The sequence below is a fragment of the Lygodium microphyllum genome, chromosome 17 (assembly GCF_053477565.2).
Source record: "Lygodium microphyllum isolate KBCC chromosome 17, Lygodium_microphyllum_v1.1.10, whole genome shotgun sequence".
NCBI classification, from domain to species: domain Eukaryota; kingdom Viridiplantae; phylum Streptophyta; class Polypodiopsida; order Schizaeales; family Lygodiaceae; genus Lygodium; species Lygodium microphyllum.
The window spans coordinates 16,848,162-16,869,707 of record NC_141151.1 but is presented as its reverse complement, the minus strand read 5'-3'; the positions used below and the strand labels follow the sequence as shown (position 1 = coordinate 16,869,707).

Below are 21,546 nucleotides of genomic sequence, written 5' to 3'. Positions count from 1 at the left end.
GAGCTTTAAATGACTATGGTTATCTGCTTCAAAATGAAGATGGTAAAGAAAAGAAAGGAATTCATTGTAAGTTGATGGACTAGTTACCCCTCCTGCAAACTCTGAAGACGCTCTTCAACCATCTTTGACCAATTCTGCTGTTGCTGCAGTTCACTTTCTCTAGCCTCCTTCATTTCTTTTGCAGCATTCCTACTGCAAAAGGACTCTGGACTTCCTGAATCAGAAATGTACATGTGCAGGAGGACCTTGGACTCCTGCATGGCACTCAAGTCCAATTTCATAAGGAGAATCAGATGAGTTAGGACTATATGTGGACTTACCACAGCTGGTCCAGCTCATCCTTGAAAGTAAGAAAGCTTTTTCCCTGTTCTTCTGCCTTCTCGAGAAAGTTCTTTCCCTGTTGCTCAGCCTTCTCAATACGCAAAGCCTTCAGTCCGTACAAGAGGAGGAACAAGCAATAAGTCATCTTAGATGACAAACACAACAGCATAAACCTCAAGGGGTCAGAAACTGCTGCACAGCAGAAAATGGCTTTTCTCTTTTGCAAAAAATGCACAGAATTCTTTTTGTTTCAGCTAGAAGGTCTGAGAAATTGCGTGCAAAACAAATTCGATCCCTAAAAAGACACAGAAAATATTTTGCAATGCACTTCACGAAGATCAATCCTGCAGCCGAAAATATGAAGGATTGAGCTCTGCAGTCTAGCATATCAGAGCGAATCTTATCTTCGGCCGCTAACACAGAAGAGAACGAAAAACTGATCTGCCGGGAATAATAGAAGGGGAAAACCTGAGTAGCTATTCGATCGCAAAGCGAATGCAAGATGGAGTGGAGCTTGTTCCAGTGGAGGGAAGCCACCACAGGGACATGGTGGACAGACAGCACGTCTCGGATGGTCTGCAGGTCTTCATCAGCGCCACTGCCTCCGTCGTTCTCGCCAGCAATAATGAGCGTCTCGGAGCTTTGCCTGTGTTCCTCCTCCTCCATGACCTGTACAGTTAAGGATGATTGTATTCCGACGAAAGTGAATATGGCGCACTCTCGTGCTCTGCTTGATCCGCTGCTTGACAGCAGGTCGATAGGCCTTTTGTATGTGTCGGAGCTGCTCGAGTGCTGCAGACGAAGCCTAGAGAGAGAGAACTTTTGGCTATGGAGGAGAGGAAGCAACGCGACCGCACAGCAGCAGCATGGCCAACCCAAAGGAGCCAAAAGTGACTCCTTATGGAGAGCAGAGGAGGCGCGATCGCATTTGTATTTATTCAATCCATTATAAGGGTACTCTGAGATTTCGGATTCAAACCATAGGCTAGAGCATCGTCCTAATAATTAATACTTTGTCATCCTCACCTAGAGTGTATGATGTTCACGTTTCTTTTTCGACTTGTCTATAATGTTAGCTTTTGCTACCGTGTAAAGGAGTCATTTTAGTGGCTTTACGGGTTCCCCCATTAGATCTTTTTTATTTACGTAAAAGATTTAATTAATATTCTATATGTAGTTAAAACTTGAGATACACCACTTCATAGCTATCATGCAAAGTGGTCTAGTGATGAAAGCAAGTGAACTTTGCTTTCTCTCTTGCAAAATAGTTTGTGTTCACTATGTGGATGTGCCCAAAAGCACCCTTGTGTTGATTTGGTATGGCAATTTTAATCAAATTTGCAGTGTGGGATCACAGCTTTCAAGGTGCATTGTTAATTAAGGTTTCACGTTCTTCTCAAAGATGTGGGGACTATGGTTTGTGGGAGGCATTGGGGTAGAGTTTATTTCATGACTAGGGTTTGAGGGGTTATGGGTGACACTTGGGTTTTTGGAGGAGTGTTAGTGTTTTGGGGAGCATTAAAATTGAAGGGCACAAGGTGTCATGATTTGTGGGCCATGAGATTGTCTCTACTTTGTGTGTGTGCGCGCGCATGCGCATGCAAGACCAAGGGTTAGAGTGTAGGGTTTTGGGAATGTAGGCTTTGGGTTAAGGATTTTGAAAGTGTAGATTTAGGGTGTTTTAAGGGGTCATGATAGAAATTTGGAAGCATAAACGAAAGGCTCAAAGGCACATGCTTAGGGTTTGCCAAGTAATGGGGATGAGCATGACATTAGGGTTAATTAGACAAGGCTCAAAGGCACTTGCTTAGGATTTAACAAGGAGAGGGGGTGAGCATAACATTAGGGCTTAATTAGACAAGTGTTATGGTTTTAGGATAGGATAAAATGGGCATTGGGTTTTGGGGTGGTACACTCAGGGCTTTGAAGGGGTGTTTGGTGTTGGGGCCATTAGACTTAAAGTGGCATGGGGCCATGGTTTGATGTGCTCTCTCTCTCTCTCTCTCTCTCTCTCTCTCTCTCTCTCTCTCTCTCTCTCTCTCTCTCTCTCTCTCTCTCTCTCTCTCTCTCTCTCTCTCTCTCTCTCTCTCTCTCTCTCTCTCTCTCTCTCTCTCTCTCTCTCTCTCTCTCTCTCTCTCTCTCTCTCTCTCTCTCTCTCTCTCTCTCTCTCTCTCTCTCTCTCTCTCAAAACACTCCTTTGAATATAATGTTGCAATTGCTCAATCCGGTACCTTGAATGGTTCAACTATCGTTTTGCATTTCTTAGTCTCTCTTTAATTTTTTTTCTCATAAACTTAGAGAGATTCTTGTATACCCGAGAATGGTATCAACACGCCATGCTATTATTGTGGCCACATCCTCTCCTTTGAGTCACACCTGTTAAGCAAGGGCTTTTTTTGGGTTTTTTTTTTGGGGGGCGGGGGGGAGTGGGGGGAAGAATGGGGTTTAGGAGTAGGGTTACAAGTAGATAGGGCCTTTAGGGGGCATGGGGGATTAAGGGGTTTGGGTGGGCTCAACATTAGTTCCAACTTAATAAGGGCAAGATGATCATGTTTTATCTAATGCATGGTGGTTATGATCTTTGGATGTCTTCAAAGAACACCTCATTTCTTCAATAGTCATGTGTTCTAAGAGCAAGGGGCTAGTGCTTTAAGAGAATGGCATACAAAGAGCATGGGGGTTATGGTTTTAGGTGCATGGAGTTTGGACTTAAAAGCATGAGGTAGTTATTTTTATTTGAGGTGTTGTGGCTAGAATCTTTAGACATCTTCAAAGGCCACCTCATTTCTTAAATATTCACGTATTTTGAGAGCAAGGGGGTTAATGCTTTATGAGACTAGCATAAGGAGGATGTGGAGTTTAAAATTTCGGGTGGGTGAAGTGAGGTCTCAAAGTTTGCCTCTCTCTCTCTCTCTCTCTCTCTCTCTCTCTCTCTCTCTCTCTCTCTCTCTCTCTCTCTCTCTCTCTCTCTCTCTCTCTCTCTCTCTCTCTCTCTCTCTCTCTCTCTCTGAGGATTATTATTCTTTAGTGGTTATAATCTTCATGGATTAAGTTGGGCTTTATGGGGTTGTGAGAGCTAAGATTTAGCCTTTGGACTTCAAGAGTGTTAGGGTTTCTTAGGAGGGGATTACACACTAGCGTGTGCATGCACACATATGCATGTACGCACGTACATACACACACACTCTCTCTCTCCCTCTCTTGGTGGATTATAATTCTTAAGTGAAAGGTGGAGTCCGAGTAGAAGCACAAGCAAGCAAAAGAAAGAAAGATGTGAGCTATGGCAAATGGAGCAAGAGAGCAGGAGAGATAGCCGCTAGATGTGCAAATTCCAACAATCACAATGTGTGACTAACCTTTCCTTATTCAATAATCATTGAAAGAATAAAAAAGGAAGTGATGATGATAGGCACTTGCCACGTGTAATATATAAGTGTGTGGGTATAGCATGTGTGTAGTGAATATAGGGTGGTTAACACATATGCACCTTTACCCTGAACAATCTCCCACTTAAAGGCGAATGTGCCTTGAGTAAGAAGTGAAAAAAAAAAAGAGAAAAGTAAAATTTACATAAAGTACAAGAGGATGAGGAATAGACGTCACATTATCCTACATCCATCATTTTTCTAAGGAAAGTAAAACATTCTCCCAAGAGACTTTTAGCAAGCAAATCTATAGGATTCTCATCAGCCAAGATCTTGATAGCTCAACAAACTTGTCCTCTATCACCTCCCTGATGACACAGTAGTACACCTCAATGTGCTTTTTTACATAGAAGTCCTAATTCTTGCCCAACTAAATAGCACTCATAGAATCTAAATGCATTGTAGAGGTCACATAAGTGATACCCAGGTTTGTAACAAAAGAGCATAACCGTAGGGCCTCCTTACAAGTCTTAGTAGTTGCAATATACTCTATCTTGATAATAGATAAGGCCATGCATTTCTACACCCTGCATATCCAAGAAATAGCACCTCTAGCAAAGGTAAGGACATACTTAGAGGTGGACTTCCTACTATATGTATATCATGCATAATCAATCTATATAGCCAAGAACTCTTGTATCTTGGCTACCATAATAGATGCATATATCTACAGTGCCCTTAAGGTATCTCATGATACCCTTCATGGTGTCCCAATGTCACCTGCTAGGTGTAGCCAGAAACTCAATGTGTCAGTAACCAGTACATCCCATAGGCATAGACATCGTGTACGTAAGAGATATTAAGATCAAGTGTAGAGATTCCATCAAATATGCAACTAGCTGGGCAAAGAGTAATGAAACTCAATACATAACCAAGAAGCATATATACATCACTAATATATTGTTGACAAAGGTAAGTTCTGGTGTCGAAAGCACGTAAAATCAAATCTTTCCACTAGTAGCAAGTATAACTGCATCCAAAAGCACCCAAGAGAGACATAAGGCAAGTGTTCCATTGTCTTAGTAAACCATGCTTAACTACATAGAAGATCCAAATCTCTAATGCAAAGTATCCAAGTAAATGATAAATATCTCAAAGCACATCTATTGAAGTGTATCCAAAGCATAAAAGAGCAATGTAAGGCAGTACATCAAGTATATAACATTCGGGTACCCAAAGTCATCAACCAATACATCCGAGAGCATAAAACCCAATAATTCTTCAACCTCGTGACAATCGCTAAGGCAATAATTATTGCTAAACATCAATACATCCAAGTGGTATACCCAAATGGCATCAAACCTCAACAAGCATAATCTTCCTAGTTAAATACTTGCTATATAATCTATATTATAGCAAGAAAACCCTACAACCACTAAGCTATTTTAACTCAACTCAATCAATAGCACTTCAATGCATCACCATAACATCCTCCAAGCATCGGCATACCAAATAAGCATCAATAGAGGCATGCAAAAGCTCCAAATACTGGGCAAGCACTATCTTACACTTGTATCACAACAGGTCTGCTATATACAGCACATAACAAAGGTTTATAAGCTCCAAACAATTCCCAATAGCAAGTTACTAACGGGAGGGAAATGCCAATGTCTTTGCCAAGTAGTAAAGACCAAAGCAATGATCAATGGGCTATTGAAACTATTAAGGGGAGGGAGCTGAAAACATGCACAACATGTGAGGATCACATTGTTATTGAAAAATTATTGGGGGACAATGATGAGCTTTAATTCCCCAATGGGGCTCAATGAAGCCTTCTTAATGCATTGAAGAAGCCCACACAAGCTTAAAGTAAGCCAAGACCCGAGGGGTCCACTAGGGTTTACCATATGGTATCATGTGAGTATAAGGGAGGGGGGTTATTTAAGGGAAGGAAGGTACATTTTATAAGGTAAGGTCCCATAAATAAGGGGTTTTTTAATATATTTCTTGCACGCAGGTGACGTCTCCTTATTACTACTAGTGAATCCCCTATGAGCTAAGATCCCAACATGCCTTGAGAAGAGAAAAACCATGGCTACTTTGAACTTGAGCTATAAGTAATCGAATCCCCCGTGAGCTAGGATCACAACATGCCTTGAGAAGAGAAAAACCATGGCTACTTTGAGCTTGAGCTATAAGTAATCGAATCCAAGTTGAAGTGAATAATGGAAAAGCTCCCTAATCCAAGCTCTAATACTAGTTGAAAGGTGGAGCCTCCTTATTAATACTAGTGAATCCCCCATGAGCTAGGATCACAACATGCCTTGAGAAGAGAAAAACCATGGCTACTTTGAACTTGAGCTATAAGTAATCAAATCCAAGTTGAAGTGAATAATGGAAAAGCTCCCTAATCCAAGCTCTAATACTAGTTGAAAGGTGGAGCCTGAGTGGAAGCACATGCATATCGAAGCAAGAGAGATGTGAGCTACAGTGGATGGAGAAAGAGAGATAGCCATAGGATGTGAAAACTCCAATAGTCACACTATATGACCAGCCTTCCCTTATTCAATAGTCATTAAAAGAATAAAGAATGAAATGATAGTGATGGGTACCCACCACCTACAATTTACAGGTGTGCAAGTATAGTATGTGTAGTAAATACAAGGTGAATAAGGCACATGCTTCTTACCCCCAACATTGAGGAGATACAATCTTTAATGATTAGGTTGGGTTTTATGGTTTGGGACGGGTAAGATTTATCCTTTGGAGTTGGGGGCATAAGAGCTTTTGGGAGGGAGTTTGGCACTAGCATACACATATATGCACACGCATGCATGCATGCCCATGCACACATGCATTCACACACCCACACACACACTCTCTCTCTCAAGGTTGTTGATATTCGAGACTTAATAAGATCACTTCACTGGTGTAAGTTCATGTGTTTTAGGGGCCATGGGGTTAGGAGGCTCTCTCTCTCTCACACACATAGAGATGTCCAAAATTTCCTATTGATATATAAAAGTACAAAACCAAATTTTCAGTGCAAACTCAAAGAGCGGAATTTCCAACAAGTCTCACATAATTTCAAAATGAAAGAATCCTGTGAGTGATACCACATTCTCATTTAAAGTGCAAAATATAAGAAGAAGAAGAAAAGGGGGGAGCATGGAGAGGGAGTGTGTGTGTGTGTGGGTTATTAGCTCCAACAAAAAAAAAAAGCTTGTCAAACTCTAAAATTATTATTATCACGAGGCAAATTGCTTGTAAATAATCTAGATGTGCCCCTTCACATGCCATGATATCAACTCTCGATACATGCAAAACACAAAAAATCTAACACTGTGAGATTCTAGTATCTCTCATAAATGGCCATCAATGCCACCATCAAGGCTTACTTCTCTAATAAGACATGCCCCTTGTCACTGTCACCTTCACATCCCTCCCTGCATCCATGCAACATTGCCTCCTTAGCCACTAGCCCTATGTTTGGTTGTCTCCTTCCTCATCATTTGCCATCATCTCTCTCAATAGCAACTACATCATCCTTAAGGAGAAGCTTCATTATTAATGATGCAAATGCAATAGTTCAGGAATCTTGTTGCATTTACCACCATCGCAATATTGGAGTTCTTAGCATGGCTACTTAGGGACATTTAAGAAACTTAGCACTTGGTACTATCAACATTATAGTTGCTATGCAATCGCAATTGCATCATCCTCAAGGAGAAGCTTCATTATCAATGGTGCAATTGCAGTAGTCCAACTATCTCACTCCATTTACCACCATCATAGTATTGGAGGTCTTAGCATGGCTATTTAGGGGCATTTAATAATCTTTGCACTTGGTACCATCAACATCATAGTTGCCATGCTAAGGTGTCCCTACACTAGACTTGGAAGTTGAAGGTAAATTCCAGTATGGATCTCGCATTTCATTGTGTATAGCAAGTTGCCTACCAATCAAAACATTTATCACTCCATATAGGAGGCTTTACATTTTATTTTATTTGGTAAGCTAGATCTAGATCTATTATCATGTGCATGCGAGATGGCCATTTCAAGCTTGGAAGTATAATGAAGAATGGCATGGTTTCAAGTGCTTCTTATTCTTGTCACTTAAATTTTTACAATAATTCCATGGGCATTGATAACTAACAATCTATGGTGGGCTATATTTATATATATTCACATTCATACTTAGCAGGCATTACCAAAATTTAGTCAATTGGTAAAACATTTTCGAAGTCATAGCCATTTTAGGGTCATTAGGGCCATTTTTGAGGCCAAATGGGCCATATAAGGATTTGGATTAATTCTTAATCATTTCCTAACTTGATAAAAGTATGAGAAGAATGATACCTTATTAATTGCTATTTTTTTTCTAATTTTAGGATCAAACTAGCATTAAATAACAATTGCATCTCTCTCTTTTCTCTCTCTTTTATTTCTTTTTATATTTAATAGTCCCATTTCCAAAAGAAAAATATTAGGGACTTTTAAAAAAATGTCCCATTTCTCAAAAAAGTTGATTATGACCTTTAGACAAACATTTTTTGAATTTTATTACATTTTCTTTTTGGGCTTTGATTATTTCAATTCTTCTACTTTTGTACTTTCTACATGTTTTTTTTTGTTATTTTTGTTTGTTTTTCTTTTTTCTTGGTCTTCTTTCTCTTCTCATCGTCTCCATTTCTCTATTATTCACCTATGCCACTAGAAGAAGCTTAATGTATATATTCTCTTTTTCTTTCTCTCATGATGCAAGTTCACATTCTCTTTACACAATTTCTCTTTCTCTTATATTCATTGTGCCATTGATAGAAGCCGAATGTATCATTTGGATTTCAAGAAGTAATAAACTCATTAATGTATAATATCAAGGGTATGCTATTTTTAAAATGTTTGCATTTGCAATATTTTTAAAAGTCCTAATAAACAAATATTGGATTATTATAGGGCTTGCTCTTTGTCTTGTTTTTTGTCTCATTTTTTCTCTTTCTCTTTCAATGAGCTTTCAATGTATTTGCACATGCCATTAGAAGAAGTTTGAGATATAATTTAGAGTGCAAGAAGTAAGAAATTGGTCAAGATAATAAATATGGAATACCACAAACAAAAAATTTCTTTGTATTTGAATTTGTAATATTTTTGGAGATCCTAATAAATAAATATTTGATTTTTATAGGCCTTTCTTTCTCTTCCTACAAGGGAATTACTAAGCACTTGAATACACCAATAAGCAAATACTTGAAGTTGTTATTAAGATTGTTGATAACTATCTTTGTTTTTGAATCAAGGTGATCATTGCCTTAAGGAGATTCTCATGTACCTTTGAAGTCTCTTTTTTATTTTTGTTTGTATTTATAGTATATTTAAGAAGTCAAATGTTGTAGGCCTTTCTCATCCTTCTACGAGACAAGGATGAATGTCCATCAAAACAAAAGAGTCATATTTGGACAGTGGTGGAAGAACCATATTCCACATAACAAGCAAATAACCACAAGGTTATCACTAATCAAGTTAAAGTCAAAGGTTAAGAGATGAGGACAAGAAGCATATTGATGTTTGGGTGGATGGAGGATTACATTGATCATATTAGTTAATAGATGAGCCACTCAAATTTTATATACTTTATGATAGACTTAGGTGTAGTGGTGTAACATGCTTGTTTTATTTGCATTTTTCTTACATTCCTTGCTGCATAATTTTGTAGATGAGGTCAAATTAAGCTTACGTACAAACACTCACCTTTTAATATAAACAACTTCCTTAAAAACTAGAGGCATTTTCTTACACATGTGAATCCTTGTATACATACATGCAAGGGTTAAGCCATCATAAACCCACCCCCTTTACCCATTTGCATGATGGATTATATGTGTGCTTGAAGGAATGGACCGCAAACTCCCTAGATATAAGCATAAAATTGTGATTTGGTTAATTAAGTAAGTTTAGGGTTAGTAAGTTAGTGTAATTGAGTTAAATTTACTGAATTATGTAATTTAAAAGAATTAGCTATAATAATAAAAGAAATAATAATCTAGTTAAGTTAGTAAGGGGGGATGAGGCCCCCCATGGCTATCGGCCATCAAATGAAGAGATTGCCACCTTATATATATATATACATATATCTCTCCCCCCCCCCCCCCCCCCCCCCCCAAAACCCCTTTCTTGTGATGTCCTCACAACAAACCCCCGACCCCCTGTTGTTGCAATGCCCTCACATGAAATAAAATTCGATTTGAGTTAATTATTACAATGATGTAATAGAGTTATAAATTAAAGTAACATTAATATAATATTGTTAGAAGATATACTTATACATATTGTCAAGGTGTAGAATTTCAATTACACATTTATACAAATAATTTTCTTAATAAGTATTGTGGACATTTATCTTTGATATTGAATTTACCTTGTGCTCTTTAAAGAGGAGTAGTTTGACAAGTTTTAGCTCTTCCAGATGGCAAATCCGTTTTAGATTTGTTTCCAAGCAAGTTTCCTTCAATGCCAATGAACAATAGACATTGTATTGGGACTAGCAACTTTCCCACGTAGAATCTTGGGGATCAATATAGATTTTTGAGAATATTCATGAAATCATCTCACCAAGAATAGTCCCAAGAATGGAGCACAAATTGGTCTGATAAAAATAAGATGATCGTACCATGATTCACTTTGGATTTGAATAACAATCTCACATAATCAATGCCTCACAAAATTTTTGATAGATTTACAAAAGAAAACCAAGATTTATTTCCATATTATGTTTGTATAAGGGTTTTATATAAAAGGCATATGATGTATACAAGTGTTACCTATGAAATTGACATAGGATGGTTGAATAATAAGCAAGAGGTTCTCTCATGATGTTTAATATGAAATACTCTCTAGGGAGGTTAGGGAACTCAATCTCATAATTACTAGCATGAGATTGAGATGCTACTAGTTGATTGGATTAGATAACCCTAGTGACACATTGATAGACCCATTGATCTTGCGTCATGGTCTCATTTCCTATGTACTAGAGGGTCATATATCACCCTAAGTACTTGATCAAATTTTTGTCAATTCACATGCATGCACCAATTCAAAATTGCATAGCATCTCCTCATAATCCCCATTGACTTGAAAATCTTTGCCAACATTGGATGGAAAATGCATGTGAACAACATGGGCTATACTTGTTCATCAATAACCAGCTTCATTGTTGGATTAGAGCCTCATTATTCTACTTTGCCAAATGTAGAGCAAATTAATACTTGTTTTAAGCTTAATCATGAAGATCCCATTTAGCCCTCAACAAAATATTAACAATTAAAAATGTATCATTTTATCAATCTTTAAGTTAAAATTCATTGACTTCTAACAAATGAAGTAGAAAGAGGTCACTAGGATAGATACAAATAGCATCTAGAACACTATTACCACATGATGGAATATTATCATGCATCCTTTTTATGATACTCATATCTCTTTGATATTGTTGCAATTAAGTTCCCACTTCTTAACAAGATTCTCATTAGCCTTTGCATGCCCCACATAAGCCTCCTTAAATTGGTGTATACATTCTTCTTGTTCCAAAAAGGTGAGATTGAGCAATGGGCTCTATCAGGGGCTCTATCAACGCTCTTTACATTTTGCACTCCAATAGTAGTAAAAAATAGAGGCATGGTTTGGGCAAGGGAGTACCTCCATAACTTTTTACAATGGATGGGGGAGAATCTACCTCCACCTCTACATTTGTTATAACAGTTAATTCCCATAGCTCTCCACTCTGCAGGCATGGTCCAAGTGTTTATCATGCCAAGTGAAGTGAGTATAAACTCTCTTAGGCTTCAATATCCTCTTGGATAATGCAACTAAATGCATGAAATGTGTTCTTTGCATTGTTCTTGGTCATATTCCAATTCCCAATCAATATCGTACTTTCCAATTAGATTTTGCTATCCATCCACTTCCATTTCTTCTTTCTTTCTATGGAAATTTTTGGGGGCATAAACAAAACCAACATCTAGCTTCTCTGTGTGTGTGTGTGTGTGTGTGTGTGTGTGTCTCTCTCTCTCTCTCAAAATCAATCAAGTGGTAAGCCATTTGTTTTATTAACCCACTTACCTAGTTCAAATCTCTCTTTTGTTAGACCCTTGCTAAACAATTGTGTAGAATGTAAGAGATGAACCTAAGACCTTCTGGTCACCATGAATTCAACACAAACAATTGAGCTACACTTGTTTCGTTTCTCTCTCTCTCTCTCTCTCTCTCTCTCTCTCTCTCTCTCTCTCTCTCTCTCTCTCTCTCTCTCTCTCTCTCTCTCTCTCTCTCTCTCTCTCTCTCAATGTTTGAGTGGTGGGGACAAAAATGCATGAGAATGTGAAAGGAGACACCAAAGAGCTATATGTTGTGATGAGCATAGACAAATATTTGCAGGCATATGCTTGGAGAGTGGATAAGAAGGTTACCCAGTATAGTGCAGGGGAGAGCTCGAAGGCACATGCTCTCATTCTGTGCTTTCCCACCATAGAAGCTAGAAAGTATTTCCTAGCACAACACAAACCATTGAAAGGGACATGGGTGTTTTTGGGTGATGACCTCACATCAAACCAGTTGGCCCACGAGGGAGTATATGCCCAAAATTAAGGTAGCTAAGGAAGAGGACCAACTTGCCTTTAGCAAGAAGGGAGAATTGTGATCATGGAAAGGCACATCAAATGATGGTGTGAGACCTATAAGACCAGCCTCACATAGGTGGTTTGGAATTGTAGGTGAGCCTTGTGATTGGACATGGGAGCATTTGAGGAGACCTTTAGAGGGAGAGGTATAGTCTTCTACTTGGAGACATATCAAGGGTTGCATACCACACTACCATGAGTGGCATGCTATAGATGGGAGTCAGCATACATGAAAGATACCTATATAGATCACAACAATAACCATGGCTTAGGTGGAATAGTAGTGCTGTCATCTCTAGCAGATGATCTAGGTAGTTTGTATAGATGAGTAGGCTAGGTGCATGTGAAAGTATGAGGAAAAGAGCAGACTCTCTGTATTATCATTTGCTACTTTCCCCTTATGACATCTCAAGGTGCCCCAATGAAGGGGCAATTATCATAGATGGCCTTGGATGAGGACATATGGGAGTTTTCTAAGGAGGGAGAAGTCATTCTAGGAGGGACTTTAGTGTCAAAATAGTATGTCATTAGGTGTCTTTCTTTGATGCATCACATGAGATACTACATGAGGAGAATTTGGAGGAGCTATAGCTGGAGTGAATCTCCCAGAAGAGTGCATGTGACGAGAAGCATGCTTTTAGAACAATATTTTTTGGGCAAGCTCCAACTCTTGTTCCATATAGTCCACTTATTCCTCCTTTTCTCTTGGGCATATATCAAGAACCAATGTCCTTTACTACCACCGCCATCTCCACCACCACCATTGTTACCACCTCTACCACTACCATCTCCACCACCTTCCCCTTCACCACCACCACCTTCATTGTTGGTTCTCCACTACTACTACCATCAGTACCTCTACCACCACCACCACCACCACCACTATTACTAGTGTCATCATCACTATCTCTTACTCAACCCTCCTCACATCAACACCACAACCAATGCTACCACATCAACACTTGGTCTCTTTCTTCAATCTCTTTCTTTCCCCATGTTACCTACCTCAAGTACCAATTCTCCTCTCTCTCTCTCTCTCTCTCTCTCTCTCTCTCTCTCTCTCTCTCTCTCTTTTACTTTTTTACCCCAAACTCTCATTTATTCACACACACACACATACACACATTCCTCTCCCTCGTTCTCTTGCTCTCTCTCATCCTCATTTTATTAGCTCTATGTATGGATTGAAGTTATGCATTTGTTTACAATAACCCTTGTAATTGCTTCATAGTCTCACATTTTGCAAGTTTTAGGGCTAGTACGAGATCCAATGTTTTCAAACTATTCTAATTGTTAATATTTGGATAATAGTATTATCACACTATTATTTGTTCAATTGTGCACATATATATTCTTATTCCCCCCTTGTGGGAGCTTTCGCTCAACCGCCAAGACCCATGGACCGCTTACTGCTTCAAGCATTCCAAGTCAAGCACTAATGGCCACCTCTCACATAGCCGAAGTGCCATCCATATCTACGGGTGTAGTGAGCTTACCTCCATGCCGATCGAGCTACCTCCTCCCCTGCGCACTTTGGTAGTTCCACGGTCCAAGTGCAAGCTTCAAGCAAGCTCCACGCTCCAAGCTCCATTGCCGCGAGCAAGAGAAGAGAAGAGAAGAGAAGAGAAGAGAAGAGGAGAAGATGGAGATCTTCTCTCCCCGGTCCCTCACCCTCACACACTCGCTCCCTCACACTCTCACACTTCCTCTCTCAAGCACAAGCTCAAGCAAGCAAGCAAGCAAGAAGAAGAAGAAGAAGAAGAAGAAGAAGAGAAGAGCCACTTTTGGCCACACACAAGAATACGCTTCTCATTCACTTTTCAACTTTATATACAAAACCCTAAATCCCTTTTGGGTGGTCATCCCCTTATCCCCTTTTTTACATGGCCGATCGTGGCCTAGGCCATTTTTCCCATTGTCCTTCTATCTTCCTAGCTTCCTTTTCACCGCCCGTCTACATTTACAAATTGCATGGGTGAGAGCCCGGCACTCTTAAAATAAATCATAGTGCACCTTGCACTTTTTTACAACAGTACAGACTCGCACTTTTTCTCATGTGCCTTTTTCCTTGATTTAGGACTTTTCTATACTTCTTGTGTTTCCAGATTCTTCTTAGTGCGCCTTCGACTTCTGTTTCACTTTTGCCTTGGCCTTGTCTTCTGCTTTAGATTTTCTAGCTTTTCCATCTTGTTTGTTTGAGGGTTCACTTTTGCCTTGGCCTTGTCTTCTGTTTTAGATTTTCCAACTTTTCCACCTTGTTTGTTTGAGGGTTAACATTACCCCCCTCCTAGACAAGTGCCAGTCCCATGGCACTCATAGTCGTAGATAGCAGGCTTTAGCATGCACCGAAGATGTGGGTGGCAAGGACATCTATGGTTGCCTTGGAGGATTTCTAGTGGTGGATAGATAAAGGTTGTTGGGGTCACATTGTTGGTGTGGGTGGCTAGTGGTAGGGTGGTTGGAGTTGGGGGTAGGACTATTTGTTGTGGGGAATTGCGTTGGGCTGGCACATGTATTGGTTTTTGGGGATTCTGCACATGACGATTCTTGGCGGGCTTGCAGGATGATAAAGGATAAGAATTCAGAGCTGAGTGTTGATGAAGAGCGAATGACACTTTTGTTGGAGTCTTCAATACTTGCAATTGAAAACCTCTCAGATGTGGTCTCTCCCTCGGGGTAGTGCTAATCTTCTTTATTGTGTATAAGGCGTAGTTCAATTAGTTTGGGAGACAGGTCGAACTCTAAGCAAGCTAAGAGTATTGTCCTGCACTTGAGGACCCAAACTGTGTATATATTTTGGTGCAGATAAAATGTGAGTGCTCGTGCATACTTAGATATTACGTAGTTAGAAGAATGTGGGCTAGTTCCTCGTAACAATTTGTGGATGAAGCAAAGGTGTCCATGTTGAGAAGAAGTGCACATGAAGGTGTATGAGACATCCTTTGCAGTGTGACAACACGACATAGCATAATTGAACACAGGAACACTGCACTTTCGATAGTTGGGAGCTATTGGACTTGCTTGATGAGTATGGTGTACTTTTCATGGCCATTCGTACTATGCTTACCACGATCGATTGCAATGGTATTAATGGCAGAGTGCAAAAAGGAAGCATGCATTTGGGTCAGGGTGACAGGTCTAACCATAGGCAAGACAAGCCCCTTGGGTATGTCCTACCCTTGATGTGCCCCGAATAATTATGGGTGATGCTAGAGGGCCAAGGGACTAGGGACGGAGCCAGCCAACCAAGGTCACTGGACATACGTAATTTGAGGACCCCTAGGTGTTATGCTGTGATCATGGGTACTTCTTAGCTTTTTGTTTCTTGCCTTTTCTTTTATTTTATTTTATTTTAATTTTTCTTTTCTCTGTTTTTTTTTGCTTTTTTTAAAGACTTGCCTGAGTACAACCATTGCAATATTTTGAGGCTATCAGTCTTTCAATGGGTTGGAAAATGTCGAGATTTGAAGGCTTAAGAAATGGATATTACAGCGATGATTGTGCCCTAGCCTCATTGTTAGAGAAATAGTTGTTGAGATGGAGAGATACACTTGAGATTTTGCAACCCTCTTTGCAACGTGCGATGTTGGTGCAATTGAGGTGACAACTACCATGAGTGCCAGGTGTAGAGTTTGACCCATAAGGAGAGAGTTGTCACCAATCACGTTGTGGGCCACATGATGTGGATGATCGCAAAGGTGATTTTTTCTTCCGATGGTGGGGCTTCTGTCATGGCTCTTGTGAGATTGGTGGTCTTGCGGTGACTTGGGCGTTGAACGCTTTCACACGAAGACCTGCGTCATCCTGCATCCACTTGTCACTTCATGAGAGTATATGCAAGTCGCATGCATCAAGTACAATGAACATATGCAATCATATCAAGATATTACTTTATCAAAATCGTATGATGCTGACTGTGATGCATATTCCCGTGCTTGTTAAAGACATGGCATATATTAACAATAGGCAAGGAAAGTGTATATAGGTGGAGATTTTGCCACTTTAACCATTTAAAGACAAAAAGTTATGGTAGGATGGCCTTTGTTAAGCAGCTTATATATCATAGGGGCTACTCTATTTGTACGAGGCGGGGTGAGTCCAGGTGGTCGGGCGACTAAGGCTGTGCTGGTGAGGGGCTTCTGTGAGGCTGGGCGGGGAGATGTTGGCTTGGGACCTGAATGGTGTAGTCCCTGGCTGCAATTGTTTCGAGAATGTTTTTGAACAATGCATCAATTTCCTGCTTATCTCGAGCTGCCCTCTCCTCTTTCGAGCACTTGGTGCTCAAGCATCTGGTGGGGGCCTACACGGTCGGTGTTGCCACACCCCATGTGCTCCCTTGAAGCCCTTGTCCTCTTGACTTGGGGAGTTTTTGGCTTGCATCCTGGGCGGTGTCATTTGGGGCCTCTTTTCGGCACGTACCTCTTTAGAGTAGGCATGTAGCGTTATGGTGGGTGCGCTAGTGCCTTATGCTCCCTCTGATGGCGGAGGGCTTCCTTGCAGGCTAGCTGCACCATGTGGTCCATGACTACTACCATAGGGGAATCTGTAAAATGCGAACCAAGGGTTAGGCCCTGGGGCATGATAAAACTATTCGCATGGAAGGGATTACATAGTGGGTTATCAAGTGTATATGATGAGGAGGGGTGAGGTGAGGAATGCAGTGTGATGGCCCCCGTGACAATGCTCGTTTTGCCTCCAGCCATTAGCAGATCTTGGCTTATGTTAAGTTGTGTGGACTGGTTGTCATGGAGTGGGGCAGGGCTCATCCCCGGAAGGATAGACCAGAAAGGGGAAAGGTGTATAGAAAGGGACGGTGCCCCTTTTACACCATCAGAGATGTTGGTCAGGGTTTCCTATGGCGGTAATGAGGGTTGCACGCCCTCCACCTGGAGGCAGGAATGGTCACACGACTTCTAAATGTGTGGTGAGAGGAGGACTTGAGGAGCTCAGCCTGTCAAACCCAACTCTTCTCCCTGCGCTTGACTATCATTGCTTGTGTGTGTTGATATTATCTATACAAGGTCACAAAATTCATTGTTTATTTATGTACATATTTACAAATCCATGTCACTTCATGAGGATAAAAACCAATTGTAGAACTCCGGATTGTAATGGAGTGTGGCACAAGCATCCAATACTCATGGCAGCTTACTCAATAACGATAGATATTTTGCAACATCGAGTAGCATGGTACCTTGTCTGAGTTTACTGGCAACATGTAACTCCTCCTCAGTGAAAACCTTATCAGCCAGGGAGTTCTCTTGGCTAGTTCCAACTAAGTTCATACCCCGAATGGCAATCAACACTCGAAAGGAAGTTGGTGCTACATAGGTTTGGTCTCTTTGAGACCGCCATTTGGCCAATCGCTCCTCTGAGACTATCATAATTTGGGCTCCTAGTTTAGCCATTGCAACACGGTTTTCAAACCAACGTTTTTTTAATTGACTTCGACCCTCTGATTATCGCTTTAGTTGCTCTATCTCTAAGAGATTTTGGGTGGCAGAGCATGTCATTGAATGTTACAGTTAAGCGTAGTTCGTCGGCTTCCTTGTCAGAGGTGAGTCACATGCATTCATGCAGGAGCCTGTCATAGTGCTCGTCAAGATGTTCTTGCTCTTCCCAAGCTAGGGGAAATGGCAAGTATTCTTCAAGCTGCTCCTTAGGGAATGCTCCCATGTCCGCAAGGACGTAAACACGTGCGAATACTTTGAGTTTAGCATCCAACTTAGTTAAGCATTTTGTGACACTTCTATGTTCAACGAGGGCTTGCTCGGTTGCTATCTCATGCAAGGTTCTAGGAGTTTCCCTAGGTTTTAGCATAGATGGGGGCTCAGGCCTAGATGTGCAAGATTGGTCAACGCTAGGATTTTTTATGCTCTCGGGGTTTGTGCATTTTTCTTGAGGTTTTACTGCTATTGTGCCATGATTCCCCTCGGATGTGACTGGTATAGATTTATCACCCTGTTGTGACAGTGTTGTATCCACTCTTGATTGGTCAATGTGAGTTCTGTTGTCGGTGGATTGAGTGTTCCAAGCAACCGTTGATAATGATAGTCGCTTTAACTTATCAGAACACATGGATGTGTCTAAGGTTTCACCGGTGTTAGGGGAGATGGCACTAGGTTCCTTAGTGGGTGGACTCAATGCTTTATTCCCAAGTTCTTCCATGCTCTTGGTCTCGATTGTCTTGGTGTCTACTACCACTTGCAACTGCCATTGTTTCTATTGTTTTGTCCTCTTTTTCTTGGACAATTGTGGTGTCTTCCTTAAGGAATTGGGACCCTGAACTAGGTCAATCGTTGATGTGCTTGGTTGGGCCTTAGCACTCTCTTTCTCTAGTATGCTCTCATGGGACTTAGCTGCGACCTGCTAAATAGCCATGCTAGGTTGATTGGTCAGATGCGTCCTCTCCTTGTCCACCTCTTTGAGAGATTTCTCCTCAAGCTTAGGCTTTAGGTGCTTTGGAAAAGTTGGAGGTGTCAAGGATATTGGTTGCAACACCTCTTTCACAGGTGAATGGCTAAGGACATATTCCACAAGGGGCATCATCACGGACAAAGGCTGTGATTCTTGATTGGAAGTAGTAACAGTTAGTCCAGTGGGTTGGCTACTGTTAGTAGATTGCAGTGTTAGGTCCTTAGGCAGATCAGAAGTAGGTGTGTCTTTTGTTGCCCTTTGAGCATTCACTTGTGTAGATCGAGCCTTAGTTGATCTAGTCACATTAGATTGCAGAGGCATATCCTTGGGCTGAGAGCTACAGGTGGTATAATGTCCCACCTCTTGGCCATTTGGAAGCTTAGCTAGAGATAGAGATTGGGATTGAGTAGCTGCACTTGACGACTTCTGTTGTGCTTCCTGTGTCCATTTAGGGAAAGAGGGTGTAGGAGACTTGGGACTCCTAAGTGGCTTCGACACTGGCTGGAAGATTTGCTCGTGGTTGTTAGATGATTTACAATTTGCTTTGTTGAGCATTTAACCTTGCCATGAGCAATGTTGTGTCTATGATACCTATTATCCTCTTGGGAAATCAAAGGCTCCTTGGGCACTAGTGGCTTTTGCATATCCTCAATGATTACATCTGATATCTGCTTGTCAAGCACGCTAGGCTGAGGATCTACCCTTCGATTAGTCCCATTTGGTTTCTTGATTTCGATCGTGAGGGACTCCGTCACTCCAATGTCTTTGACTCGAGACTTGGTTTTTCGTTTAGATTTCCTTCTACGCTTCTTTGCTCTTGATATGGTCTGGCATTCAGCTAAGAGAGGAGGTTTAGTAGGGGGTTTTGGTATCCAAATCCATCGGTTACCTGCGTAATACCCTTGAGCACATAGCAATGCTTTGGATATCCATCTCGACATTGTGATGGCTCTCCATCCATGCCTTCATCTATAAAGCTTAGGCTTCTTTTGTGGTCTTCTATGATATTTGTAAGTCCAAAGCCTGTCCTTAGCATTGGCTCCTAATCTTCTTGTTTCAAGACTGGCCTCACTACTGATAATCTTTGTTCAACATGTGCTTGTTTCAACAAGTCCTTGCTCTCATCACTAGGCTTGCTTGGCATGTCAGAATGTTCCTTGTCTTTCTCTCGAGGTTTGATGAGGTCACCATTACTAAAGGTTGTGATTATCCTCACACCTGGTAGCGTCAAGTGTATCCTCTGTGCTACGTAATTAGCCTCACACTTGGTCGCCCTTTTAAAGGGTCTTCCTAGGAGGATTTCCTTTCTGCAATTAGCACTATTTGGAGGAACATGAAATAGGATAGGCAAATTCTTAGTTTCAATTGTTGCGAGGATTTTGCACTTTCCTATAAGTGCTTGTGGGTGTCCCTTGGAAGGACTAAGAGTTGCATTAGTTGGTGTGAGCTGTGGTTGGCCTAGTAGGGTCCATGCTTCATAGGTTAAGACATTAAAATCTGCCCCTTCATCGATGAGAGCATCGACAATATGCTCTCTTTTTGCGGCCAGTTTGACCCTAAGATAAGCAGGCGCTACTATGTCTTCATCTTCCGGATCTTGGCTTATAAATTTAAGCCTTCTAACAAATGCCCTTGAGTCCCCAACTGCATGACCACATGTGGATTCTCCACTGATGTCTTGGATCATCTGTGCAGTGCCATTCAAAGTGCATCTATCATCAGGATTGTCATATCTAGTCATCCTTGCAGTTGTAGCTTGATGTTGTTGATTTTCACTTTGACTAGATGCAGTCCGAATGCAACACATATGTGTTTTTGTAGTGTGGCCTTTTTTCCCTTGTTAGCTAGATTGGCCCATTGAGGTTCTAGGGTCTCTGTTTGTCTTTGTTCGGGTATGCGCTTTCGATTGCTCTTTTGCAGATGTGAATCCATGCTTGTGTAGAGCAATGACTACACTAGGATCTAATTCGGAGGACCTGTCACGGCATACATTTTCTCTCCAACCTACTTGGGGGAGGCGCGGAGGGCGCAGAGCCCCTCTGCGGGGGTCCGAGGGGGGGGGGGGAGGTAGTCCCCCCTGGCCCACAGGGCCGTTTTACGGTAAATGCCATGCGCGATTTGAAGGACCGTTTATAGCCAAGTTTTGAACTACTTGCTCTAGATTTTAGCCCAATGATAAATCTATGATGTGGTTTCAGCTCTATATGGTCTCTCGGCTAGTTTCAGGGTCTACAGGTAAAAATTTGAGAAAATCCAAATTCGGCCCAATAGGTCCGAATTGCAGGGATTCGGCCCGTCCGAGGGCCTAGGGCCGAATGAGAAAAGGTCTGAATGTAATTGGTTCGAATGTCAAATTTGGCCAATCTGAGTGTGGTTGTTCGAGGGTCAAGGGCCAAGTCAAATGGGCCGAGGCAAGTGGGCCGAGGACCGAGTATCAAGTGGTCCAAGTGCTTCACTCGGACGAGCCGAGTAAAAGCCATCCAAGTGTAGTTGGCCAAGTGGTCCGAAGGCTGAGTGGCCAAGTGGGATGGGCCATGCCAGGTTGAGCCGAGGCAAGTGGACCAAGTGTCAACTTGTCCGAGTGGGCCGAGGGTTGAGTATCAAGTGGTCCGAGTGCTTCACTTGGACGGGCCGAGTGAAAGGCATCCGAGTGTAGTTGGCCGAGTTGTCCGAAGACCGAGGAGCAAAGTGGGCCGAGGGTCGATTCTGGGACTCGTCCCAGAATTGCCAACACTCAGACGGGTTGAATGCGATGCGTTTTTTCATTGGAC

At 41.4% G+C, this 21,546-nt stretch overlaps 1 protein-coding gene across 3 annotated transcripts in view; it reads right to left on the bottom strand.

Annotated features, from left to right (window-relative positions):
* LOC148021623 (uncharacterized) overlaps positions 1 to 1,002 on the bottom strand; it is a 43,473-nt gene extending 42,471 nt beyond the window's left edge. For all 3 annotated transcript variants that reach the window (XM_087697086.1, XM_087697088.1, XM_087697087.1), the window contains exons 1-3: positions 790 to 1,002; positions 321 to 427; positions 88 to 192 (exon numbers count right to left, since the gene is read on the bottom strand). In XM_087697086.1, coding sequence (XP_087553212.1) covers positions 88 to 192; positions 321 to 427; positions 790 to 987 — 410 coding nt within the window. In that variant the 5' untranslated portion in view covers positions 988 to 1,002. The remainder of the gene's footprint in view (positions 1 to 87; positions 193 to 320; positions 428 to 789) is intronic.
* Between the last annotated feature and the right edge of the window lie 20,544 nt (positions 1,003 to 21,546).